This window comes from Caloenas nicobarica, chromosome 5 (genome assembly GCF_036013445.1).
Source record: "Caloenas nicobarica isolate bCalNic1 chromosome 5, bCalNic1.hap1, whole genome shotgun sequence".
NCBI lineage: Eukaryota > Metazoa > Chordata > Aves > Columbiformes > Columbidae > Caloenas > Caloenas nicobarica.
Window position 1 is genome coordinate 38,522,755 of NC_088249.1, and position 27,539 is coordinate 38,550,293.

General features: G+C 39.5%; 1 protein-coding gene across 5 annotated transcripts; it reads left to right on the top strand.

The window, feature by feature from the left end:
* The first annotated feature begins 283 nt into the window (after positions 1 to 283).
* PSEN1 (presenilin 1) lies at positions 284 to 27,539 on the top strand. 5 transcript variants are annotated; one of them, XM_065636092.1, is made up of 12 exons: positions 284 to 361; positions 3,920 to 4,063; positions 5,854 to 5,892; positions 8,750 to 9,006; positions 10,252 to 10,393; positions 14,112 to 14,179; positions 15,864 to 16,084; positions 18,323 to 18,421; positions 19,687 to 19,773; positions 20,627 to 20,800; positions 22,965 to 23,083; positions 23,382 to 27,539. In XM_065636092.1, the coding sequence occupies exons 2-12, from the start codon at positions 3,980 to 3,982 to the stop codon at positions 23,535 to 23,537; spliced, it is 1,446 nt and encodes a 481-aa protein (XP_065492164.1). In that variant the 5' UTR covers positions 284 to 361; positions 3,920 to 3,979; the 3' UTR covers positions 23,538 to 27,539. The 5 variants fall into 5 exon arrangements, with proteins under 5 accessions (XP_065492164.1, XP_065492165.1, XP_065492167.1 ...); XM_065636093.1 differs by having other exon boundaries at positions 20,633 to 20,800; XM_065636095.1 differs by lacking the exon at positions 5,854 to 5,892.

Genomic DNA, 27,539 nt, shown 5'->3' on the forward strand with positions numbered 1-27,539 from the left:
TTTGCGCTCGCTCTCTGACACGCACCGAGCCTGTGTCAGTTACCACCTCGTCGTCTCCACGTCCTGCTTTTGCCTAACGACGAGCTTTCAGCTGCTTCTTTCAGATATGCGCCTCCGTGCCTCCCGCGGGTCGCCGGAGGGCCGTGCTGCCCGGATCTGCCTCCCGGACGCGAGAGGCCCCTCGGCCGCCCACAGAGGGCCTGGCAGCTCTGCCGTCGCCCGGCGCCTCGACCTCAGCGCTTCCCGGCCGTGCCGCCGGAAGTGAGGTCGCGGCGGGCGGGGCGCGGGCCGGAAGCGAGCGGGGCCGGGCTGCGGGGCGGCGAGGAGCCGGCGGCGGAGCCCGCAGGAGGGTCCCGTGCAGGTCGGTCTGTCAGCCGCCGCGCGGGGGTGCCGGGGCCGCCGCGATCTCCGGCCGGGGGCGGGTCGCGGGTGCCCGTCGCTCGGCGGGCCCGGCCGGGCTGGGCAGCGTGGGGGGCGGACGCGCTGCGCTTCCCGGAGCTGGGCCGGGGGCGCCCCGCAGGCCGGGCGGCGGCGGGGCTGTGAGGAGCCGGCCGGGCCGTGAGGAGCAGGCCCGGTCCGGTGTTGGTGCGAGCCCTCCGCCCGCAGGCCGGGGCGCGGTCCCTGGCCGCTCCCCCGGCCGGGCGGGGCGGACACGAGTGGGGCTGCGGTCGGTCAGGCTGCGCTGGGATCGGGGAGCTGGTGGCGCCGGGCGGGGGCCCGACTCTCTCCCGCCCTCCTCGGGGGCCTCCCCGCCCTCACGGCCTTTCCGGCGGGCGGCGGCGGAGCCACTCGCCTCGCGTGGGATCCCGCGCGGGCTCACCTGCCACCGGGGGAGAGCCAGGACCCGGCCGGGGCCGGGCTGCTCGGGTGGGGCTGCCGGCGAGCTGCGCCGGTCTCTGGGGGGGCCCGGGAACGCAGGGGCTGCTTCTGCTCACCCGAGAGACGGCCGGGCTGCAGCGGCTGTGCTGGGGCTGAGCGATATTTGCTCCTCTTCTAAGTTGGGAGACACGTTATGAAGCTCACTTGCGTGTTACCTGTATTTACTAGGTTGCTAAATACAAATGGATGAAAACTACAAATGTAACTCCTATTGTTCTTACTAAGGAAAGCCAAAGGAAGCGAGGAAGGACTCTTTTTAGGCGGGTTGCTTTAATGTCAACAGCTTTGTTAAAAAAAATGTTTTGGTGAGTCTGTTTTCAGGTAAAAGAGGTAAAAACTTAGCTTGTGTCTGTTTATGCACAGTTCATTTCTAGATTTCATTCATTTATACTTAAATTTCAAACTTGGGAGCATTTGTTTATTTAAAACTAGAAATTAAAATTGTTTGGGAAGATGTCCTGAATCTGTTTTCTGAGCTCTTGAGTTTTCAAAAGGAATTGTTTTGACAAACCAGAAGTTTTGAGGCCTGTTCGACACTGTCATTTAATCTTTGGTGCAGCTCTTCTGTCAGTTACTCTTCCCTGTCTTTGGTTTCTCTCTGGTCTTCAGTAGCTGTTGTTTAGTTTCACAGAATGACAGAATGTTGGGGATTGGAAGGGACTTCGAAAGATTATCTAGTCCAATCCCTCTGCCGGAGCAGGAACACTTAGATGAGGCTTCACAGGAAGGCGTCCAGGCGGGTTTTGAATGTCTCCAGAGAAGGAGACTCCACAACCTCCCTGGGCAGCCTGTTCCAGTGTTCTGTCACCCTCACCGTGAAGAAGTTCCTTCTCATATTTAAGTGGAACCTCCTGTATTCCCATTTGTACTCATTGCCCCTTGTCTTATCATTGGTTGTCACTGAGAAGAGCCTGGCTCCAGCCTCGTGACACTCACCCTTTACATAATTATAAACATTAATGAGGTCTCCCCTCAGTCTGCTCTTCTCCAAGCTAAAGAGACCCAGCTCCCTCAGCCTTTCCTCGTAAGGGAGATGCTCCACTCCTTTAATCATCTTCGTGGCTCTGTGCTGGACTCTCTCCAGCAGTTCCCTGTCCTTCTTGAACTGAGGGGCCCAGAACTGGACACAATATTCCAGATGAGGTCTCACCAGGGCAGAGTAGAGGGGGAGGAGAACCTCTCTCTACCTACTGACCACCCCCCTTCTAATGCACCCCAGGATGCCATTGGCCTTCTTGACCACAAGGGCACAGTGCTGGCTCATAGTCATCCTGCTGTCCACCAGGACCCCCAGGTCCCTTTCCCCTACACTGCTCTCTAACAGGTTATTCCCCGTGAGTTTGCGGTGGTTTTCTTTGCCAGTCTTTAAATAGGATTTTGTGGGTTGGTATGGAGTTTTGTTTGTTTGTTTTTCCTGTAATTTCATTAGAATTTTAACATGCTGCTATATGAAAAATTTCACTCTAATGCTCCACATTTGGATAAAAATACCCAGCTTTTTCCTCTGTGGTGACCCTCTCACTGAGAATATTTTACCAATAGCAGCCTTAAAACAGCATTGTTTATATTCTGTAGCCCAACCAAAGAGTTAGAGCAAAACATTTAAAAGCAAGATAATGTCCATTTATTTTATATTTTATTTAATCTTATATTTTATTATATTTTAAATTAGATGTGCTCTGGTTTTAATTACAAACATGGAAAAAAGTCATTCTAGTGAGTGCTACATTGTCTTTCTTTTTCCAAACAATTTGTATACTCTCACTAGACTTGTTAAATTGGTGTTGCCTCCTAATGGCTCTTTAGTGTAAGTTACTTCCTTGCTGAAGTTAGTGAGCACTATGCACTAGTCTTGTAAGATATTTATTTGTAAGTAGAGGAACAGCTTCTGCATCTTAGCATGTATGAAAATAGGCTTAACTCCTTCTTTAAGTAAGAACCTGTCTTGCAACACTTGTGGCTTGCTGCTGCCAAAAGTGAAAGGCCTTGCTTTGTGATGTCCTCCTTTGTATGAGTTTTTCAAGATCCCTCCATACTTTAGTTGAGTATACCAAAACAGCGGAAAAATATTCGTGTTTTCTTTTCCTGGATTTGTTTTCTTCCATTTTAGTGAGTAAAAGTGACTGTAAGGAGGACTGGTGAGTGCTGGAGTTGGCACAAGGTAGGAGCAGGAGCCACTTGGTGTGGAAGTGGGGACTGGCACTCCACCCTCAAGGCAGTGCTTTACTCACTTCCCTATGTTTTGTGTAACCAAGCCAGTGATTTGTCTAGACCTACCCATTGTTTCTTAAAATTGTGTTATTTTCTGAAACTTGTGTAGTTATGTCACCCTTCTTCCTTTTTTGCCTGTATTGCTTTATCCTCCTTTGTTATGGAACACATGGATTAGTCATGTTTGCATGGGAAAATATTAGCATGTGACTTTTTAATGCAAAAATGTATAAAGCTGTTACAAACGTGCCATATTAAACACACTTAGCTGATACATAAAGCTTACAACTCAGGGAAATGAATGCACATTAGTTCTTGAGACTTAGCTGAAATACTGATTAGTGTGGCTCCAGGTCGCTCTTAGAGCATTACAGTATTAAAGATATATCCAGATTTTAAATGATCAAGTGTAACTCAATCATCCGTGCTTGAAGATTCCCCTTGAGCTTATCAGCAGTCCAAAAATTAACAACTTAGGGCGATTGTACTCTGCTGAGGTAAAAGCATACAAGTTGTGCCCTGAGCAAGTGTGCAGTCCTTCTCATGTATTGCACAAGAAGGAATGGAGACCTGTTTTGAATGATTAGTTTGTTGTTGGCTTACTTCCGTGGCTGATGAACTAATTTGATAACACCTAGACAGTCTTATTTTTATGCTGTAAAATCCCTGTTTTGACCTCTTAGTAAAGATGTGATGCAATTCGGTATCATGGTGTAGGTAGAAAATGGTTGTCTTTGGTTTATGTGAACTCTAAAAAATGGGGTAGGTAGAGAGTGGAGAACCTGGTCATGTAAGAACAAAGCCTTTTTACACATCTTTTTCCTTTCAGCATCTCAAGAGGAAAGCTCCATTTTGTGTAGAAATAAGTGGTTTCCAGAGGACAACGCCAATGACAGAACTGTCTGCACATTTACCCCAGTTTCAGCATGGGCAGCTGACGGAAAACTTCCCTGATAACCACCTCAGCAACACCGTAAGTAACAAACAATTTTATTACCTGGTAGCAGTTAAAACATGATGAATGATGAGTGTGGATCAAAACACAGTTCAGCTCTGTCTGGATTGTTGGGGTAATACGCAGTGCCAAAAGAAGTAGTCTGTAAAATATCTGATGTTCTCAACTCATTTTTATATACAGATAACATTTCCCTCAATTTAAAGTGGTGTTGGAGTGACCAAGCCCTTAAAAAATCAAGAAGATGGAGTGGGATGCTCCTGTGTCAAACATTGACCTTTAAGGGGATTTAGTGAACTCTCTTGGTCTAGCCTGGCTGTGGTCTGCTTGATTCACATGTTTCTCAGACACAGAGTTAATTTTAGTTTAGGTAGAGCTTGAAGCCTGGGTTTTGTTGTTGCAATTGCTGGGGGACTCCTCTGCAGAAAGAGCAGCACTGTCGTGTCTTACTTGTGAATAATTGTCAAGGTGCTCTCAGACTTCTTGAGGTTTGAGGGGGAAGGGGGAACTCAAACCATAAAGTTTTATATGATTGCTTTGAAAGACGTAAGTGCATAATTGTTGCTAAAACTGTCCTCGTTGTACTGCGTGTGTTTTGGTAAAACCAAGTTTAGATGATCTGCTTGGGTGTGGTACTCAGGCTCTTGCATTTGTCACGCTCAGTTCTTTGTTCTTGCTATAGCTCTTGTATCAGGTATCCTTGCGACACAGAAATGTTCTTGTGAGGCTGGGCCACTTGTAGCAATATTTATGTCAGTGATTCAAGAGAATATTTTGATCTCTGCTCTAACTCTTCTATGCAATCCTGCAGTTTAAGTAGAATTTTCAAAAGTACTTGTCTTTATCTCAGGTCAGCGTCCTGCTATATCAGTAAAAATATAAAACATTTAAAAATTTATCTGTAAATTAAGAAGTCAATCTGACTTAAGACCTTACTGATTATAGAAACTGTTAATAAAAATGGAACAGTAGAAACTTCCCTACTGCATCCTTTGTGCTTTTACTTCAGAGGGAATGAAAAAGCTTTATTTTCATCTTGGACAGGTGAGAGATTAACCTCTATTGAACACTTCTGTCCGATTAAAAAGGCAGAGCTCAGTGCTAAGCTGTGGGCTCACCATCCTTACAGGTGACTTGGTGATGCTCCTTCCCAGCAATGGGGGGCAAATGGTTCTATTCTCACTGACAGACTGTACTGATTAATAACTGCTACTTGTGCTTTTTCTTGCCATGTTTACCTGTAACTTTAGGTGCAGTTTCAATACTTAGTTGTAATGATTTTGCTCCTCAGTGCACATCCACTTTTTTTTTTTGTACATACATACAAGTGTATGTAGCTGTTGTGGCTAACAGCGTGTGAAATCACTAAGTACTATAATTTGCCATCTCTTCTTCCAGTCACGCACTAAGAATTCAACCTGCTCTTCGATATCTGTCACTGTCTAATGACCTTTAAACTTAAGTGGTGTATGTGAGAACTAATTAAGTCTGTGCCCACTCTGAGGCAAGGGGGTCTGCCCCGATGTATAAATCTGGATTTAATTAATAAAAACTTCTTATCAAATATGCTAGGTTTTATCTGTTGGTTCAGGGGCATTGCTCTGGGTTTGCTATTAACTGTTTTCCTGATAGGAAAAAACCCCTATCATTTGCTTTTGCTATTGTTTATTCACCTGAAAGCGCGTAGTTCGTAACTTACGTTTGCTTACGGTGTTACAACAGGTGTTACTGACTTTTTAGCTTCAGAATTTTCACTTTTAACTATGTCTGAGGAAAGTGAAGAGTCTGTTCCTTTGCTTCCACTTCAGCAAGAGTCCATGGCCTCTGCTCTGTTTAATACTGATCAGGTAGGATATGAGTGCACTTTGTTCTTTTAAGCAGTGGGGCACGCGCATGTCACATTTAGCTACACTTTAGGAGCCTGAAAAGACAACTTTTTCCTAGTTTTGACAGCGAATGAGAGAATAATTCTTATAGCTCTTTTGATGCTGATCTGGTTTTCATGCACTGTGTTTTAATATGTAAAGGCATTTTGTGACTCTGTCTTTGTTCCTAACTAGTGGAAGGAATAAAATGGCACGTACTGGTCTAATTTCTTCAACTTTTATCGTTATGTTTGATTTTGCAGTTTTTTGTAGTGGTGTGCTAGTAGTTAATCAGGCTTTTCCTTTGGCTGCTTTTGTATTTGCTTTGCAAAGCTGTAGATTTTTATTTTACTTTTTATATTTCTATGCCTAACGTAGGGGTAAGTGCTCCTTCATGCAGGACTGCTATGACAGCAGAGAAAAAGCAACATATTCTGTAAGTGTGCAGAAACCTAAATACTGGGTCTACTTTACTTGTAAAGTGTTCCAAGGCTCTGGTCATCTCCAATGTAGTGTTACTTACGATCATCTTAGGCAGCTTATTTATACAGGTAAGCTTATTGTTGTGTTGTTATAGACTGAGAGAAACAGAGTATTTTTACTATCAAAATGAAAAAAATGTTATATTTGAGCTATAATCTGTACAGAAAGAGATTCAGTTGCAGCCAGCATTTCAAAAAAATTAAACATGATCTCTTTATTTGCATTCTCCCATATTCCTGTTTCTCTCTGACTTTCAATAATCGCATGTGAGGACTTAACACAAAATGTCAAATGATTTATAATTAATCTTTCATTTAGTAAGAAATAATATTAAAACCTAAGTCTTTTTCAGGACATACTTGAAGTTAATGACACAAAATTCAAATTAAGGTTAAAACCTTAATTCTAAGAATCTGGTTGCCTGCTAGTTTTAATTGCTTAATTAAGATAATTTTGGATTTTTTTCCCTCACCTTATACTCAGTTTCCTTTTCACAAAATAAAGCAATTTTTCTTAGAGGACAGTTCCTGAAACTCAGCTTAACTTGATCCTGACGATACCACAGAAAAGAAGTAAATACACAAAGTGTTTGGTGTGTATTATTAATTTGTAATGTTTTGTAGAAGTGAATTTTTCATGAGTTGGGGAAGTTGTAAAGCTTCAGCGAAGGTTTTTGCAGTGTCAGTATTTGCAGTTCAAAGTCCAGAGGCTTGTACTCCTTAATCACTTAAACACTTTTAAAAAACCCACTATGAGTTCCTGAGTGTGTACTTAACATCTTACCTTTCTGAGGATGGGGCTGGGAAAATTCTGTATAAAGAATTTCCAAAATTACTGTTGATTTATCAAAAAACTACAGTGTGTTAATGAGATACAAGTCAGCAGTTATGTTTGGAAATGCTACTGATAACAGGTGATGAGACTAACATTGCATGTTTAAGGAAAAAAATTACCTGCATAAGAGTACTTAAGCAGAAATACATTAGGTTGTTTTGAGTGCCATGTTACGTCTAGAGCAATTTTACTAAAACTGAGCAATATTTTAAAGGTATTGCAAAAGATATCTTGTTTCAGTTTGTTGTACATTTTAATCTAAAGCTACTTCAATGCACTTACTCAAAATGAACTATTTGTAAAGGAAGTAATTCTGAAGAAATGAGATTAATTTTGTAACGAAGAAGAATATCTCACGTTAAACCTCTTGATTGGAGAGAATGGGAAGAGCACAGCATTGACTTCAGACGTGGTAGTACAGTAGGAAAAAGAGTAAACTGTATAAATGGTTGCATTTTAGGGCTTGTTTAGCGTGACTGATAAACATTAAATGGTTTTGTTTCCTTGTAGTCCAGAACAGGTGAAACGTAGCTCGCTCTCCTGTTGTGTTCTCTGTTTGTTCACACAACATATGGAATGCTGAATGTCCCTGGCTGACAGGGCTTCTTGGAGAGGGGACAAAAGGTTTGTGACAGAAGAAGTGCAGGCCCGATCATTTACTTGTAGGTGGTGCTCCTGGTTTGTGGTTTTGCTTGTGGTTAATCTTAATTCCATTGAAAGTTTACTTCTGTCCTTGTGTTTGGGTTGTACCCTTGATGTTTCATGTAGCAGCATCAGGAAGGCAACGAGGCTCTTTCGTATTTGTTGACAAGGTTGATGGACTTCCTTCAATGTCAGTGAAGGGATGTAGCAGTAGTATCCTTAGGAAAGGAGGGAAAGAATCTGCATACTTTGTTGTTTATCATGTTAAAACTCTGGGATCAAATGTCAGTATAAAAATTGAGAATTACCTGAGTTTGATCACCATTTCTGTGTCATTCTTCTCACTAAATAAGTGGGAACACAATACCTTGTGAAACTCCATTTTGCTATCTATTCTAGTTAGTGTACTGTAGTGGGAGTAACATGGCAAGGAAAGTAGAAATTTTATTGTGACTTGTGTGGAGTTAGGTTCATAATGTCTATTCATAACAGATATAGTTAATTCTTGTCAAACTATGAGTAATCTACTGTCACGCACCCTTGTATCAACTGTAGTTTGGATCAAGGGAAAAAGCTGTCTTTATTCAGTTTTTTAAGTTCTCCTTCAAGGAAGGGTGACATAGGTTGTTAGATGTAACCAGCCCTATTTTCAGCTGCTGCTGCTTTTAATATTAATGCTTCTAACACAACCCTGTGCTTCCATTCGTTTGATGACTATGTAATGCAATTAATTACTACTGTTTAAGTCCTTGCTGTGGCAAGTGTTCTTGACAGTAAATGCTTCTTTACACTTTTCCCCCTCAAAATCATCTTTAGCTTAGTGTACAAGAATATGATTGTGTATAGTTGCCAAGGAAACTTTTTTTTTAATGTATTGCAGAATGACAACAGTGAAAGACGTCGCCATGATAATAGTGGGCGCAGAAGAAATGACAATCCCGAGTCTGAGACCAATGGGCAGCCACAAAACAACATTCAGCAAGTGGTGGAACAAGATGAAGAAGAAGATGAGGAGCTGACACTGAAATATGGGGCAAAACATGTGATTATGTTGTTTGTACCTGTCACACTTTGCATGGTAGTCGTTGTTGCAACCATCAAGTCTGTCAGCTTTTATACACGCAAGGATGGACAGCTGTATGTATCAATTTTTTTTCTCTGTCTTTTCAATGGACTCAGTTTTCTTTAATCTCTATTGCTTCAGGAGTCTAATTCAAGCAGTGAAGTCTCTCTTGCCTCCCTTTTCCCCTTCACTACCCCTAAGATGGTTTTTTTTTTATTCCTTCTAGAAACCAGACTCTGTATTTGTGGTTCATTGACATTTATTGTCTGTCTGGTGACCAGTTGGCATAATGTCTTGGTTGTTACTGCTTGATTCAAATCCTAGTCCTCATTTTAATACTTTGTTATGCCCTGTGGTATTTATAAACTCAATACCGAGCCAATGCCATTTTGGTTGTACACTGCTAGAATACAAAGGTTTTGGAAAAGGGGAAAAAAACTACTCATTTAAATGAAGTAACATACATGCCAAGTCCCAGTTTGGCTGTGCTGTTGGATAAAGAAATTCAAATGCAAGAAGACAGCTTTATGAGGTTCTCTTCTGTTGCAGTTACAGAAACTTTCCTGGCAGGTTTACTGTATAGAATTTTTGGCAAAATATTAATATCGCCAAAAAATTAATTTCAGTGAAAGCTGATTTGAGAGAAAGGAGACAAAGGAAGAACAACACTGCAGCAAATCAGTCTAAATGTTCCGCTGTGAAAACGTTTAGACAAAATGATTTGAAGTGTGTTTGGGTTTGAAATGTTTGTATAATATAAACGTGTCATAAAGTGTTTCAATAAAACACAAAGTTTTTTTTCACTATGAAAGTTGTTGATCAAAGAATTATTTTTCTTGAGATTATAGTGTTTTCTGTCGCCTCCTGTCCCCCCTAATGAATTCGTTTTTTCCCCAGGTTGTTGTATTTCTTTAAGAAAGAGTTGCGCCCATAAATAGTTTTGTTGGAATCACTGGGGAACTTTTAGTTGTAAATCCAGTAGATGGTGCGCTCATAAAGATCTAGGTGCACTAATAGTCTCATGATCCATAGCATGCAGGTCATCCAACAAGGTGGAGTTATCATTTTTGTTTGTTTTACAAAGTAGAAAATAGTAATAATCTAAGAATGTAGGAAAGGGAAGTCTTTGAAGGGTATTTTTTTTAAAGTTTGCCTAACATGATACTATGCTGCATTTCAAATTTTGCCGAAGTAGAAAATGGCTGTTGCTTTTACAGCTCTGAATTGAGAGATTACTGCAATTTCATTTGATGTTGGCCTCACATATCGGAAACATCTGTGCGTTCAGTGGCATTTCAGTTGACTCTTTGTTGTTGTAGCATCTACACTCCTTTCACAGAAGAGACAGAGACAGTAGGACAGAGAGCCCTGAATTCAATTCTCAACGCCGCTATCATGATCAGCGTTATCATTGTCATGACCATACTTCTGGTTGTGCTTTACAAATACAGGTGCTACAAGGTGAGTACAAATATAATTAACTTTAGTAATTGTGCTCGTTTGGTTTATCAGTACAGATTATCGAGAATGGAACAAAATGAAGCATTGTCAAGGATGAGTGAGTTAAAGTAGCAGAACTGGTGATTCAGTTCACTGTTTAAATTTTGTGGCTTCTGTTCCTTTGACACAAGGGGGAGGCAAAGGCCAGGTGCTAACTCCACTGGCTGTTTCCTTGGTTAGAATTCCAGTGACACCGCTTCCTGTTCCTGTGAAATGTACCATGTACCGAAATCTTCCTGTGGTCAAGAACTACAAAGTGGAGACCTGGTCCCACAATTTGAAATTGACTTGAGGGACTTTTCAAGGGCTCCCCTCTCCCCACCCTGCCCCCAGTATAGAAGTCTCCCAACACTGTGGAGTGTGTGTACTGGCTGTACCTGCCAGGCGATATCCCTATAGCAAACACAGAGACTCTAAGGCTCTTTTGCGAAAGACTTAAATAATGATGTAATTGAGGCAAGTCCAGGCTTAGCATAAATAATTGCAATGCCACCTGCCTGTGAGGAGCTGTTAGTGAAAATTCCTGGGTGTCTTTTGATCTTAATGACCCATTTGACAAGGCTTAGCCTAATAAAACGTCTCAGTGTAAGCCAGAACGTTGTATCTGTTTCATAGTTGTAAAACTGTCTGTGGGATCTATGCAGTGGCACAAAGCTTTGCTCCACTTCATTTTGGTTTCAAGAGGGGAAGGTGCTTTTGGTCTTCCTGACTGTGGGTGAAACCCCTTTACAAAGTATCTGTAGAGCAACTTGGGAAACTATTTCTACCTTAATCTGCATACAACTTGGAATAGTGTTTTTTAAAGTATGGACCTTCTGTTTTTATCACATTGTGATGTTAAGTCTGAACTGACAAAGTTTTCTTTTTAAACTGTGAATTCTGTTAATTCTAATGAATTCAAATAACTGATGTACTTCAGCTGGCTGCCTTGGCAGCCAGGTAGTTCTCCTCAAGTGCTGAAGGCATCAACTAGTTTTTATCAAGCTTTTCACATTTCTGGCTTCCATCTTGACCTTACAAAACACTGCACGTTCTCCTTACAAAAAATAATTGTACTAAAAACTAGAATGATTAGACAACATAAACTTCCTTTTTAAAAGAAGTAATTTTCAAAGAAATTATTTTCAGAATGACTAACAGAGTATTTCTATGCTGCTGTACCTGAGTGCTGTAAAGTGTATTACCTGCCCATTGGATTCTATTTTACATGCAGGTCTATAGAATGTAGCCTAGATTATGAGAATTGAATTTATAATGAAGGAATGTTAGGCCTCCAACTGGTAGTGATAATTCGCTTATATTCACAAGATTATTACCTGAAAACTCAATTGAAGACAGGAAATACTATTTTAGCTTTACTGTTGTTAGTTTCCTGTGTTTCTCCTATATGTGGTAAGTTGAGCATGGTCCTGATTCTAGCTCTTAAATCCAACCAGAAACAACATATTTGAAGGCGATCCTATTTGACTAGTTTTTCTTTTTAACATATTTTATTTTATGCATTCGTCATTGTTTTAGTCTGCCTAACCAAAATCTGGCTGCTGTAGCTCATTTTAATTATCTGCATTCTGCAGTTCTTAGTTTTTGTCCAAGTTGTAGCAGGCAAAGCTGACTCTGTAGCAGCAATCAATTAGTGTTGAAGCTGTTGTCAAATGAAGAATGAAAATTCTTTAATTAGAAGGCAACAAACATGTCATGGTATGCTGCTAGGAAAACACTGCCCAAAACTTAACAAGAAATGCTTTGGAAAAGTCACTTGTATGAAAAGAGCCTGGTGATCTGGAAAATGCTGTAGCAAATGAGACACATACTGTGAAGAAAACAAACATCTGTGTGTAAAATGCCAACTTGTGTCAACTCTTGAAAGTACCTCCTTTAGTACTGTTGACAGGACTTATGCAAAGTGTGTGTAAACATTTGCTGGACCATGGCCTTGGTGTTTGACATTGTTGGCATTTTACTCTTTACTAGAATGAAACATTAGCATTCCCATTATTTTCTTAAGTGGTAAGAAGGTTTAAGAGCTTATACTGCAAATAGAAAAAAGACAGGCAGAAGTCTTGTTATCACTAAAAGAAATGAGACAGCTTTCTTTGCCGTTTTCTTAACATGGTTTCAGCTAGTTTTGCAGAGAAATAAAATCACTGTTAGGTCACCACTTATATATATAGGTAGCTTTACAAGTGGTTTGGAAGTTGGATTCTGTTTCAGGTACCTATCAGTCTTTGGATTTAGTAGGTTGGGGGTTTTTTCCCCTCACTTGCTATGAGTGGTGACAGTTTGACAGACTGAGACAGATACTTTGACAGTTACCCTGCAGCATCTCTACAGGCACCGTACTTATTACACGTAGGGAAATCTTAAGTCCTTTTGAAAATACACTAGCAAATATTGAAAGCAAATCTTAGATTAGCAGGTTAAATGACAGGTTTTGTTAGGTTGAAGGTTAAATTTGAACTTGTTTTAAAAGGCAGACAGTTAAGGATGAGAAAGGATGTTTCAGAAATTACTGAGATTTAAAAAATGCTTATGAAAAGTTCAGTATTAGATTAAAGGTACTAAATTACTAAATGTAATACCTGGATTCTTAATTTGCTGGAAAGTCCTGGTTGCCTCACGTGAATGTGATCCCTTTAGTCTGTGTGCATATGGGCTTTACTTTTAAATTCACTTTTGCAAAATATTTTTAAAAAGATAAGATGCATTCTACTACACATCTTTCAGAAGAAGAGAAGTAGATAAAACAATTTCTAAACAGTACTTTGTTCTGGTGTACATACATAGCTAGTTTAACCAGTTAATCTTCCACTGAACTTGTCTGTTCGAAACAGGATTTCTTTTGCTGCTTGAATTTCTAGATCGTTGCTTCTGACTGGTTATCTACTTGCAGTGTTGAGTGTGGCTTTATGTATATGATTCTGTGCTGGCAATTTGACAAATACATGTTTCATTCTCAATTCAGAGATTACCAGAGTTACAGGGCTCTTCAATCTTCATTTTTAATTTTGCACAGTAATGTACAAGAGTGGTATGCACCTTCATCAGTGCAAAGTCTGAGCACTTGTCATTTCCAAGTTTAAGTCTATGCATGTCCCCTCTAAGTACAATCCTGAGCTGTTTTTTGTTAAATTGTTGCACATGTGTATCTGCTCTCATGTCAAAATTAGGGATTATGTGTATAGATGATTGATAGAGAACACAGAAATCCTTATATAGCGGATAACATGCTAATTCTGAATTCCAACAGATAAGCATTGAAGGTTTTTCTATATTCCAGCATTTGATTCTATAACTGTATTCTGCAAATGATTTGGAATTGGAGCAGACTTTTTAATTGCGCAAGAATGAATCATGTTTTCCATCTGTGTTAATGCTGGATACTTCTGCTGTATTATAATGCCACTGTTATCAGAGTGGCCTAAAAATATAGACATGCTAGTTTTCATTGTGTAGAACCTCTATTGAAAGACAACAAAGCACTTAAAATGCATAAGGGTAAACTGAAATACAATAACATGTATAGACTAAATATGAATTTAGCAGCAACCAAATAGAGAGTTATCTGAATATAATTTTCTTGCTTTAATCAAAAGGGAAAATAACCTTAAAAGCATTTTTAAGTAGATACTAAATATCAAATCTAAAAAAAAAAAATCTGTATTGATATCTTTTTTTCCAGGTGATCCATGGCTGGCTTATCATTTCTTCTCTTTTGCTGCTTTTCTTTTTCTCATTTATCTACCTAGGGTAAGTGGATTAAAGTATTAATATGCTATTTTTCATGTATCACTTTGTTTCTGTATGTACTTATTTTAGAACTAGCCCTTGAATCTTAACAAGAATGATAGTGAGTAAGCTATTGCAATATATTTTTTAGTTTTATATAGGTTCATAGAGTACACATAAAAGAGAGATTTATGGGCTTGTAGTGCATTTGATATTGTACAGGAGCCGTCCATCACACATGCACCACCAGAATAAGTGATTTTCTCTGAGGCAGCATATTCTGTCAGCATATCTTCTGACTCGTATGACTCAAGGGCAGTTGTTTACATCACAGCTTTGATGGTGGGCTGTACGTGCAAAGGCTGTTTGCATGGGAGTGGCAGTAAAGGATCAGCAGGAGAGAACCTGCTCTCTCACCAAAGTGCTATTCTTTTCAAATTCGGAAGCATGCCTTTATCCAGACATCAGAGGAAGTTGTACATAATACTCATTATTCCCTAAAACAAGCAACCTGACTGGGGTTTGTAACTAGAGATATGCCATGAAATTATTATAGTATGTATATTTTTGTACCGCTTGATGATTCTTCTCTTTGAAGAAGCGTATTTAATTTCATCTCCAGGGGGAGAAAATGGTGTTCCTTCAGTCACTCATTTTTGCCTGGTTTTTTTAATAACGACTTTTGAAATACAAAGCAATATGTGTTGCACCAGCGGGGTGCGGTCTGGGTGGAGACACGTTGCCAGGCTCACTGCCTTTGGGTTTGGGTTGAAGCTGATGCTATTCCATGAGCGTGTGGACTGGAGGCTTTCCTGACGCTCTGCTTCCCCCCACCTCTCCTGCTGCCTCCCAGCAGCGCTGACTTCCTTCTGCAGAGGTCAGTTTGTAGACCAATTATACGTGGTGGCAGTAAGGAGCGTCCTGTTAACACGCTACATCTCGAAGGCCAGCTAACAACTACGGAAGACAAATTGCCTGGAGGAAAGCATCATGTAAATTATGAGATTCTTGGTGGCTCGATGAGTTGGCAGCACTGGAATCTGCAAAAAGCCACCACAACAGTTTCTTTCCAGGGTCAGTGCAAATCACCTGTGACTCAGTGACAACACATTTGTCTATTTTGGTTTACTACTTATTGGGGATGTTAATTAGTTTCTAGTGTTTGGTGTGACAGAGTGGCACGGTTCATCCAAAATGAAAGCTTTTACTTTAGTGTTTGTGGTGAAGAATAAAATAAAATAACCATGCATATCTTACTTTGAAGCTAGCCAAGTGTTTCCTTCCATTCCACAGGTGGCAGGTAAGGAGAGAAAGATCTGTTTGCATGCCTTTAGAGGTCCGTTGTAACCTCACAAGTTCTTATTCTTCTGATTTTTAAAAATCACGAGCATAATCAAAATGACTGGTTTTGCAGTTGTGTCCTTTCCTGTCAATTTCTGCTTTGAGAAGGAAAGAGAACATTAATGAAAATTTTCAGAAAAGTGAAAGAGTTGGTGTGAAGCAGACGCTGGTAAAATTATCCACTTTGTGAACAACAATTAAGTACTAATTAGAGATAGAATTTTACATTTGTGCTACTGCATTGAATATGAAAATTGAAAAAGAAAAGAATATTCTGAAGCTTGCATCCGTAACTTGTTTCCATTGTTTTAAGCAAATGCAGTCCATATAATTTTCCTTTTTTTTTTTTTTTTTTTCTTTTTAGTGAGGTTTTTAAGACGTATAACGTTGCCATGGACTACATTACAGTGGCGCTTATAATCTGGAACTTTGGTGTTGTGGGAATGATTTGTATTCACTGGAAGGGTCCACTTCGGCTCCAGCAGGCATATCTCATTATGATAAGTGCTCTCATGGCCTTGGTGTTCATTAAGTACCTTCCTGAATGGACTGCGTGGCTCATCCTGGCTGTCATTTCAGTGTATGGTAAGGTCTGGGGCGAGGCATACTAACCGGAAATATGGTGGGAATTTCTTCTGTTCCCTGATTAGACCTTAAAAAAAAAAGTGTGTGGATAAAGTGATTACAGACTTCAGAAGAAAGATCATGAGCTAAATGGAGATCAGTCCCCTGCCGCTAAGGGCTTTGTGTGACTGTGTGATGCCATCTTCCTTCATGTTTACTGGATTTCATCGTTTCTTTGGGGAGCAGAATTGAAGGAATTCGAAAGAGGAGATAAGAGGCCTATGTTGCCATCTCTTCTGTGAAGGTGGAGAGCTTTTGGCTTCTCATTTTCTCCAGAAAACCTTGGAAACTATTGTATGTTCAGAATTTAGGAACTTTGTTGTTTGGGTACAGTCCCATATAGGTACAGATCTGTCCAAGCTACAGATTGTTCAGATTTTTGGGCATAAGAACAACACCCCAATCTATGCCTGATAATATAATGAGGAGGCAAGGAGGGATTAAAGGCAGTTTTCTTTGTTCAAAGTCATTTTACAGTTGGAAAGATATAGCTGTGAGATCTATTTCCTTAATTTTTTTAAATAAAAAGAAAATTCATTTGAACTATTGCATATTATGCTTTTTCAGAATGACTGAGATTGCGAGATGCAGTGTTTTGAAAAAACTTTAGAGGGCACTCGATACTTCTAGTAAGAAGATGACTCTATATCCCAGATACAGATTTAGTTTTCAGGCGAGACTAAAATCCAGTTACTTAGACATAATTAAAACATTACAGCTAAGTGTACGTATGGAGATATGCTCGTAACTTGATTATTTTTTTTTAGGCCTGTAAGTGTGATGAATGTGTACTCTGAAAGTGATAACGAAGACTGAGAATCTGTCCAGTTGTAGAAGTTGCAGGGGTTAATAAGATCTGATTAGCTCTCGTAGGTCAGTGTGCTCCTTAGGTGTCCTCTTCTTTCAGAGGGAGGAAAAATACCCCACGTGTGTGGGCTCGTGGGTCTTAAGGCATATTAGAAAAACCTTCCAATCCCCCCTCCCACTTCCACTCTTTTTACGACTGCAACAAATTGAGTATTCCAAGCATTCGGCCTTCATTCTGCGATTGCAAAACAAAATTACTCTTCAGATCATATTCCAAGGCCATAACTTGGTTGTTTTGAGTAAAGGGGAGGTAAGATTCAAAGCCTGTGACCCCATGCTAAGAATTCTTCTCTTTGAGTGGGACCAGCAGTGACCCTCAGGTATGGGCAGCCTGCTCCATGCAACATGCAGCTCATGACAAGTCACCTACTCCTTTTGGTGTCAGGTTTTATTTCAAATGAACTTAAAGACATACAGTGAGTGGACAACTGCAAAAGGCAGTAGCAAGTTTAATACGTAAACGTTACAGTTTTCTGTCCAAATATGCAAGACAAGGGAAAAATAGCAGAGGCTGTTTGTGGAGTTGCAAATTTAATTAACAAACCATCAACATTCAAGTGAGAAAGCAAATGGAGCATCTGATGGATCAGATTTTCTTAATACTGTTCTTTGATCTGTATGAGTAACTTGTACAGTCACCCTATTTTGTAAGTGATTGCTTTTCAGTTAATTTTCACTTGTTCACCTGGTTTCGTATACTGTCACGTGAACAAGAATTGAGGGAAGCAACAAAAAGCTTCTGGTTTTTTCTTATGCTAAATATGCTTTGAACACTTCTCAAATCTGTGCAAACACAGCATTTTTCCACAATGCTTAATAAGCCTGTTTTTTTTCCTCTTGACATGCACATTCACTTTTTTCCCCTTTTCAAGTGGGAATAAATTGGCAGTCATGCCTACTTCCTAGAAGTTATTTAAGCCTCACTTACCTGTTGTCTTAAAATTTGTTTTAGCATTAAACTTGGGTTAAGAAAAGCATTGATAATAGAAAGGAGGCTTCCGTATTTCCAAGGTGTTAGTTGAACAGTAGCTTTTGTGATTTGCTTTCAACTTGCAAGTGAACATAGACAGAGATACATTTGCAGTTGCAAATGCAGATCACCACATTTTTTAAAATCTGCATGCACATTACAGTAAAATGTAAAGTAGGTTGTACAAGTGAGAATATTAAAATGTATTTCTGTAGGATACTGACTTGTGGCCACAGGCTCTCTCAGAAGTCGATGTTCAGGGTAGCATTTTGTCCCATTACCAGTCTCTGCAAGTGTTATAGAAAAAGCTTCTTAAAAGTATGTCTGTGGTGATGTAAGATTTATTTGCTCTTCCTTCCCAGATCTGGTTGCTGTCCTATGTCCTAAAGGTCCTCTTCGTATGCTGGTTGAAACCGCTCAAGAGAGAAATGAAACTCTCTTCCCAGCACTTATTTACTCCTGTAAGTATATTGCATTAAATACTTACACACTTATGATCACCCACTCAGCTGAAGTGATTTTTCTCAGTTTTCTCTTGTTTTAATGTGATACTTGTCAGATGGAATTCTTAGTCTGTTTACTTGGGCCTCAGTTTTCCTTTCACTGTGACTCAAAAATGTGGAACATCATGTAGCTAAGATCTTTCAAGATAAAACCCAGCATGTTTTGTTACAAAATACGAACAGAAAAAATGGTGATACACCTTGTTTTTGCCAAAGTAGTATGGTATTGGGCTGTGAATCAAGCCTATTCAAAAGGAGTACTTGTTTTTAGAAAATATTTATCAGCTTTCAGTGCTTAGATAACCCATGTGTTACTGGAAGGAAAGGGAGAAATTGCCAGGCAGAGATTCTTTTACGGAACTATTTTCTACAGGGCTTGTCTTTTTTTGATACATTGTTTCTTCCTACAGTTGCAAAAAATAACCTACTGAATGCAAATTACTCTTAAAACCTGTGTATCAGTCAGTACATAATTCCACTGCTTCTGAAGTTCCGTGTTGCAAATCGTAATTGTACGGATAAAAGAGTGAAATCGGTTAACCATAAATCATTATGCCTGAAAAGCAGCAATTGTGTTGTGGAACGACTGGCTACCTCGGGGACAAGTTCACAGTGGAGAAAGGAGAGGGGTTTCTGTGTCTGTCACTCTTGCTGTGTTTTACTGATACTGCTCACAGCAGCCTGTTCTTTTTTGTGGGAGGAGAGGTTAACACTGAGAAACCACAAACTCAAATTAAAATGCACTATTTAAGTGTGACAACATTTCATTACCTGCAGATTGGAAATTCTTTGTGATAGCAGGGGCAGAGAACAATTGACTTTGATACAGATAACTGCCTCTGATTGAAGTTACCTCAGTACCAGTCTTAATAGACTTTTTTACTTGTGGATAAAAGAACTGATTAATGGCAAAAGGTAAATAATTGATTCGGATTTTCAGAGTGGGCCTCACATACAGTAGTAATTTCTCTGGCAACAGCTGTTGCTATTTTTTCATCATCTAGTAAGAATAAAACTTTTGTTCACCAAATTCTGTAAACACATGTTGTAACTGGTACTGACTATGTTCCAGATATTACTGTGCTTTAATGAGGGTAAAATTGCCTGTTGCGAAAGATAGTCTGGGGAGGAGGGGAGAAAAAGCCTGGATTGATGCCAATGCTATCTCAGAATTGCAGACATCTGAGGATATTATTAGCTATGCCTTTTTTTTTTCCTAATAGCAACAATGATATGGCTTGTGAACATGGCTGAGGAAGATCCAGAAGCCCAACGGAAAGCTACCAAAAACTCCACTTATGATAAACAAGGTGAGTTTTTCTTTGACAAGCCTCTATAGTTGTCATTTATTTGGAATACGTGTTTATGGAGACTTGATTTTTTTAGCTTTTAAAGTGCCCTGGTTGCTGTAGAAGAGTGAAAGCATGGGGGCCTTATTAGAAATGATAAATCTGTCAAGATTTCAAAAATTGCTTGCTTATTGTGCAGTTGATGTTCTTGCATTTTTCTGATATCCTGGATGTTGGTGGTGAAATGACTGTCAATATACAACTATTGACTGAGCTCAATTTCTTGTCAAATTGGGATGATATAGTATAATACTAACTCATTTACGTTTGTATTAAACAGAAATGTGTCTAGTCCTCTTGGCTATGCAGACGGTGTTTAAAAACATGGGCTTTGTTTGTTTACATGTATTATTAAAGCAGAGCAGGGTTTCTGAATTTAACATGCCTGAAGGGGTGTATGTATATGTAACTTTCAGTAATTTTTTTTATTTTACTGCAAAATTAAGCTGTCAATATTGACTGAAAAAGTTAATGAAATATTAGATGATAAATTATTCCTTAAGATGTGATCTTTCATTTAGGTCACCACAGAACTTCCACTCTGTTATATCGAAGTACTCCTGAATCCTAGGGCTTGAGTGCAACACATAGGTGCTATGGCTGCAGAGTATATGTTGCCTCCTGGTTGTTTAAATAAGTACTAAAATCCTGAGTGAGAATGTCTTGTAATGGTGTGTGCCAACGTTAGATGTTGCTAAGTATTATGGAATACCTGTTTTTATCTTGTTCTTCTGTGATCTTACATGTGGAGAGATGGTCATGTTTTTGAAGGCACGTTTTTGAAGTAGATCTTAAATGCCTGTCTTCTTTTGAGCTCCAGCAAACCAGACTCGGAATGAAGATGCTGAAGCAGATAATGGTGGCTTTAGTCAGGAATGGCAGCAACAAAGAGACAACAGAATAGGACCCATTGAATCAACTCCTGAATCACGTGCTGCTGTTCAGGCTCTACCCAGTAATTCTCAAACCAGCGAAGACCCTGAAGAACGTGAGTATGGAATACTGTGTCTGAAAGACTTAGCAACTATCTGCAGCTAGTTAGTCCTAGTCTTAGTCATCCTGAGTGCACAGGTGTAGTATGCTGTGAGCTAATAGCAAACTGAAGAGCTGCTCTTGCTCATGATCAATATTAACATGTCCCATAGAAACAGGTGAAGCTGCTTTTTGGCAGATTTTGTTTTTGCTGGGGGAGCAAGTGATATTGGCCAAACTTATCCTCAGTTTGCTACACAAACTCAGAACTTCAATAGCACAAGCTGCTTTCAGGCCATTATACAGCCTGTTGCATTAGCTTCTGTCTTTTTCATGCATTGTTCTGCTGTGTATCACCTCTTTTGGATTTTAGACCCTGTAAATGCGGTCATTAACTTTTTTTTGCCTCAAGATTAAACTACTGTAACCCACTCTGCACAAAGCAATGTTTAAAACCTAATTGAAGACTGAAACAAATGCAGAATGCCATGGGCTTGCTTAATTTTCTCCAGCATCTTGCTGAGGTGCAGTATCTTTGGAGAGCATGTGACATCAGTACTCAGATCTGTTTTAACATACTCGTGATTTCTAGTTGGAGTTTAAGCTGCTATTAGATTTTCGAAGCCCTAAATAAATTGGGGTCCGCCTGTCTAATAAACAGCTCTCCCCATGTGATGCTGCCATATTTAGCAGGTGCAACTGCTTTCTCCGATTCTCAGTTGCTCCTCTGTTTAAAAATACAGAGACCTGTACTTTAAGAACAATTTTAGAATTTATTTTGGCCCAAAAATTCCAAATTCAGTGTGTGTCACAAATCCATTTTCATTTCTAGAGCTTAGACAAATAACATGAAGATGCAAAATTTGTAGGATTTGAGCTATTTTAGTTAGTTAACTGGTTAACTAAAATTCTTGTCTGGCCAGACTAAGAATTTTCTCCCTCCTGTATTCCTACAGCAAATAGTAATGACAGCTGTGCAGTGATCCAGTCAGACTTGTCAGCCAGCATTAGCTTTTGGAGCAGCTTACTAGAAATTTGGAGAGTTCACTTGTGCAGAAGGAGTTACCTAGTAGTTGCCTTTGCTTATTGTTCTGTCATCCTGAAAGCAAGCACCCAAATTTTGTTTCAGCAGTTAAAGGGTGTTTTAGTGCTTAAGAGCTTTTCATGAATGCACTGTTCTAGGCCATGTATTGGAAACCTGCTGAAAGAGACTAGAGTTGGCTTTTTGCTTTTTAATTCTCTCCTTTTTTGTTTTTTTGTTTGTTCGGGTTTCCCCACACACACTTTGTTTTTCCCCCCCAGTAGTCAGCCAGGCATAATATCTCTTTTGATGCTCCGAGTTCCTCTTAGAACTCTGAAGTGAGTTTTGGTCTGGACTATATTCAGGTGACAAAGTAAATGATAGGCCAAGTGATAACAGCTGGCAACCTGATGTTGGCCTCTCTGACTTAGTATCTTGGACTGAAAGCTCAGAAAGTGAACTCGCAATCAGGAAATCTTTGTTATTTTGTTTTCAGAAATAATGTGATTCCAGAATTGTTGCTAACGTGGTAATTACTATTTAAAAGAATAAGAGATTAACTCATGATTTTTGCTAGATCTCACAGCTGTGACTAAATATGTTGGGTTCTTACCTCAGTGATATGCTCTGTGATTATACACAAGTTGCTTTTTAGACCTACCTTAGTAAGAATTCTGTAGGAAAATTGGGAGGGCAGTGGTATATTTTGCTGGGTATGGGTTTCTAACTGGCAAATAAAACACCATCTGCAAGTAAGTGACTTCTTTTTTTTCTCCTCCATTGGCCAGCTTAACGGAATTGTACTTCGATGTTTTGTTGAATATGACATGACAACCAAAAGGGGACAACCCCCCAGCAAATCTAGTTACAAATATCTGAGTTTGTATATATTGCACTTGTATGTACAGGAGACTAGGAATATAGAAAAAAAATTTCATTATAGGATGAATTAATTGGTGTAATGTTCCTAAACCATCTTGTTTCACAAGATTTTTTCTTTATCACCTGATTCAGGAGTGGTACCAGTTTTGAAAATAAAATGTTCTGATTAGCAAGTCTTGTTGATACTTAATGTAAATCTGTATTATTCTCTGACAATTACTGATATGTAATATTAGTAGACTGATACTTAATGCAGCCATATATTCACTTTTTGCAGGAGGAGTAAAGCTAGGCTTAGGAGACTTCATTTTCTACAGTGTCCTTGTTGGCAAAGCCTCTGCAACAGCAAGTGGGGACTGGAATACAACTTTAGCATGTTTTGTAGCCATATTAATTGTGAGTATAATGTAATATCTTAATAGGCATTGTTTCTGTTGTTCATCAGGGACGAAGTTGTAACTGCTACATTTTTTGTTTGGAATTCATTAGTTGGTGGTCTGACTGAAAACTGATGAGGGCTTCAGCTGTGATTTTCAGTGGCTGTAAATCCATCACTTATGTCTTTAGTTTAGGAATGCATGAACTGTACCTTGTATTTCTGTGGGATTAGTGTTTATATATGTGATCTTTTGCTTGTCAGAGTTCCCTAATTTCTCCCTGTGTTTTTGTTTGTTTTTTTTTTTCTTCCCCTCAGGGCCTGTGCCTTACACTTCTGCTTCTTGCCATCTTTAAGAAGGCCTTACCAGCTCTTCCAATCTCCATAACCTTTGGGCTAGTTTTTTACTTTGCTACAGACAACTTGGTGCAACCCTTTATGGACCAGCTAGCATTCCATCAGTTTTATATCTAGCACACTTGATGCTGATGTTCTATGGATATTTGTAGCAAATCTGGGAGGAGTAAAAATGTTTTTCCCTCAGTTCTCAAGTGAAACTGAAGTTTAATACTCAAGATTCCGAGCCTGAATCATTACAACCTCCTCCGATGTGTTTTGGTTTGTTTGGTTGGGGTTTTTTTGTTTGCTTGTTTGTTTTTTTCCTGAGACGACTGCTGCACTGGGCACCATATGAATTTTCCTGTCTGAAAGTGGCTTCTTCCCGATGGCCGGTCTAAACCGGATGCTATTATATCAGAGGTAATCTGATATACATATCTCTGATGAGGACCACCAGTGTGCAAATTGCTAACGCTTCCACCAGCAACGTGATCTCTTACCACAGGTCAATTATTTTCACAGCATTAAGGGTGCTCAGGACTTCCTTGGTGTTAACAGAGGAAGCTGACAGATCACATGGAACTTGTCCCTGTAACCACTTGGAGAGGGAGAACCCAATTCAGACTTCTTCGACAGTGATTTTTTTGACAACGGAGTCCTGACTCTGCTTTGTGTAACAAGAAAGGACTTTGTAGCAATTCGACAAAGGGAGAAAGTACTGTCACTCTGAGAGTTCTTCACCACTTCATAGCGTCTGTGCCTGAGTGTGCTTGGTTTAGTAAATTTAAAAGTTGTTTGGTTTTTTTTTCCCCACACTGGAACTAGAGCCTCTTCTCAGTTTTGATACTTTATATCCTCAAGCATGGAGTGCACCTTCTGTACACCTGCTCTGGTTTATGTAGCTACTTAGACCTGGACTGAATTATTTGGCATTAGCGGATCACAAAGTCCTAATTTGGATCTTAAATTCTAAAAGGTTAATAAACTACATTACAAAGCAATTTCAGGACTTACTCTTTGTAGTCTTGCAAGTCATTTTGCTAGAACACCATTGCAAACCCTGCGTTTGAGAATAGTCACTAACAGCATAGACCGCACAAGTTCCTTTTATTGAAATTCTTATGAAATAAGTAGACATTTGCGACAATCCCAGATGGACTTTTAGCTTGCCAGATCTAGAGGCCATAGTGCTATTATTAGCACTTCTACTGCATCACTGAGATTCTTCTCTTCAAAAATACGGTTTACAGTTCTGTCGACCTGAAATATTGGTCACTCAACCATCTAACACCTCAGATTGGGCAGGGATTTTTTTTCATGCAGTATCTTTATAGGTGAGGATACTTAAGTTAGGTGAGATGTTATTTAATGTTACCCAGGAGCAAAATTTGTGGCCCTCTTCACTTTAATTACCTCTTCCACGAGGAACAGAAGATTGGAGAAATGAAAGACAACTCAAAATCACTGCAAAGAAGATACGAGATTTTGAACTTAAAAGAAAAATAATCGATTCTAACCTTAAAACTACTAAACTCTGTTTTCTTCTTCATTTGAAAGACCTCATTTATGAATAATTGCTTGGAAATGAGACTCATGTGAGATGAGGTTGTTTTTGCCATAGGCTCTTACTCTGTACAAGTCATTTTTTTCAAATGGAGGCGCAGGGAGTGGGTACTACTGATGGACATTCCATTTTACTCGCATCTTGATACTGGAGTCCTTGCCAAGTAGAACAACTGTCAAACTCCTGAGGCAGACTCCTTTTACTCTTTGTCTGGGGCTTTGTTTCAGTGCCTGTAGATTCAAAGGACGGAGACATCACAGATGCTCACCAGCCATTGTCCAAATAAGGGAAGAAAGGCTGTGATGTGTAAATCTGCTTTAAAACCAAGAAAGGCTTACTTTGGTTGTCCTTGGAAATGTCTGTGTCTTTTCCAGTATGACTTGCTAACTGTAGTGTTAGCATTTACATTTACATAAAATTTATTGTCTTGTCTCCTCTAAAGTACTTTTATTCATCTAATTTGTGTGCTGATTCGTTGTGGATAGCATTAATAAAGTAACCATATCAAAAATGCTTACACTGACTTTTCAAGTCAACCTTGCTTGTGTTTTCTAGCTTAAGTCACTGTTCCATATTTTGCTGCAATGAAGCCTGACTTAAAACAGGTTGGTTTGGGTTTTCTGGTGGTTTTTGGTTTTGTTTTTTTACAAGACTTTGGGTTATTTTTATACTATTGTCACTTATCCCTTTCCTGAGCATTATATCTAAGAAAATCCCTTGTGTGTTTTATTTGGTGTCCTAAGTATTGTTTCATCATATAAAACAGGTTTGCTAAGAGTTGGCATCACTAGCATCTGTTTGCATATCTGAGCCGACTCCCAGGGAAGAGTCGTTACATAAATGCAGCAGTCATCTTTATTGTTTGGTTTCGGTTTAAATATGCACCATGGGAGCACCAGCTCCATTAAGAGTTGCTTTAGAATCAGTAGAAATACACAAAAGGCTCTCCACATACTTGAATGAGTGTTAGATGTACAACTCAAGGAAGAGCCTAGAATCTTCGAACACTACATTGCCAGTCTTCCACTCTCCAGAGCTGCTTCTGCTATCCTGGACTTATAATTTATGATCTGGTGTGGAGTTACAGTGTTGGAGACTATAAAATTTATATTCACAGAAACTGTTCAAGTTTATATATTTGAATCTCGAATTCAAAAGGAAAATCTGCTGTTCAAGCCCCAGCCAATGTATGTTAAAATACCCAAAGTCCTATGTACACCTTCAAAAACCAGGATGAAATTTTCTAGATTTGCCCTTTTATGCCAAGTCACGGTAGCTTATGTTCTAACTGAAATCTTGCAGCTAAAGATTGTTTCAGTACTTAGGTCCATAAGGTTCAGTTGAGAATAGTTTTTGCTTGCATTTGGGTTGTTACTATGTAAGCGTGAAGGTTGTGTCACTTTTCTTTGTCTTAAAACACCTATCTGGTTTTGAGATTGTGAACCATTTCAGCTTGGTTAGCTTGGTATAACTGAAAGACTTTCTGAGATGTAGCCTGCATTTTTGAGAGAGTTTTTCTTTTCGTTAATATGTTAATGGCAGCACATTAGACTGTAGCTCTGAAAGAAACGTCGTATGACCCTTGTAGCTTGATTCATGCCTTTTGTGCCCAAGCAGACCAACTGGTAACTTGTGTGACTGCTTCAGGAGTCCCACTTTGAAACTGGGGATCATGAGAGCTTTCTCTCGCCTTTTTTCAGCTTACAGTAATGATTAGTCGTCTTTGGCTAAGCTTCAGATAAATAGATGAGAAAACATAATACTGAGTTACAGATTTGCCTGAAAATCAGCCACTTTCATTTCTCATTTTGTGTGTGTTGGAGGAATTAATGGAGAGCAAAAAGACTTCTTATGGCAAATGTGTATGATACTGTCATATCCATGTATGGCTACTGTGGTGGCACTCAAATTCAGATGTCATCAGTGTGAGGTGAGTCTTGAAAGGCATGTGTCTGATGCTGCAACACATTCTGAGTGGTTCTGACTGGGCGGATGATGACGACTTTGAGCCAAATATTCAAGGGCTGTGCTCCACTAAAAATGGCTGGTCTCAGTGTACAAAGCAGACTCTGACTATTTCGGGCATAGGAGACTGGTGCTGCTTGGATATGTAGATATGTATCTGTACCTATAGAGATGTAGATATGTATTATATGTGCTCTGGGCATGTAGATGACAACTGTTCTGCCATTAGTGCAGCCAAGAATTAAATATGCAGAAGTATATTTTGGGTGGATGGTACTGTATGAAGAAACTTCTCAAAATGCTTTATTTAAAAAAATTACTTTTGGCAATGATGCTGTTGAAACGAATTTAATAGACTGTGGAACATGTCTGCACTGTGATTGCATCTCGGTGGTAACTTGGTCATTGGAAACGCTGGAACATGAACTAGAATGGAATTCTTTTACACTCAAAGTATTTGCTGGTTTTTTTACAAACACTGGTTTGTACATAATCTGAATCGAATGTGAATGTTTTTTTAAACACCTTTCCGGTTCTTGATAAAATACATTTTTGATAGGTTATTGCAAATTTTCCTGTACTTGTCTAATTATTAAAATAAAACTTGC

Bases quoted from the DNA above. Each gene is read 5' to 3' on its own strand.
- PSEN1 (XM_065636092.1), top strand. From the start codon at position 3,980: ATGACAGAACTGTCTGCACATTTACCCCAGTTTCAGCATGGGCAGCTG. The intron at 4,064-5,853 runs GTAAGTAACAAA...CTTCCACTTCAG, and splicing joins ATAACCACCTCAGCAACACC to CAAGAGTCCATGGCCTCTGC. The intron at 16,085-18,322 runs GTAAGGTCTGGG...CTTCCTTCCCAG, and splicing joins GGCTGTCATTTCAGTGTATG to ATCTGGTTGCTGTCCTATGT.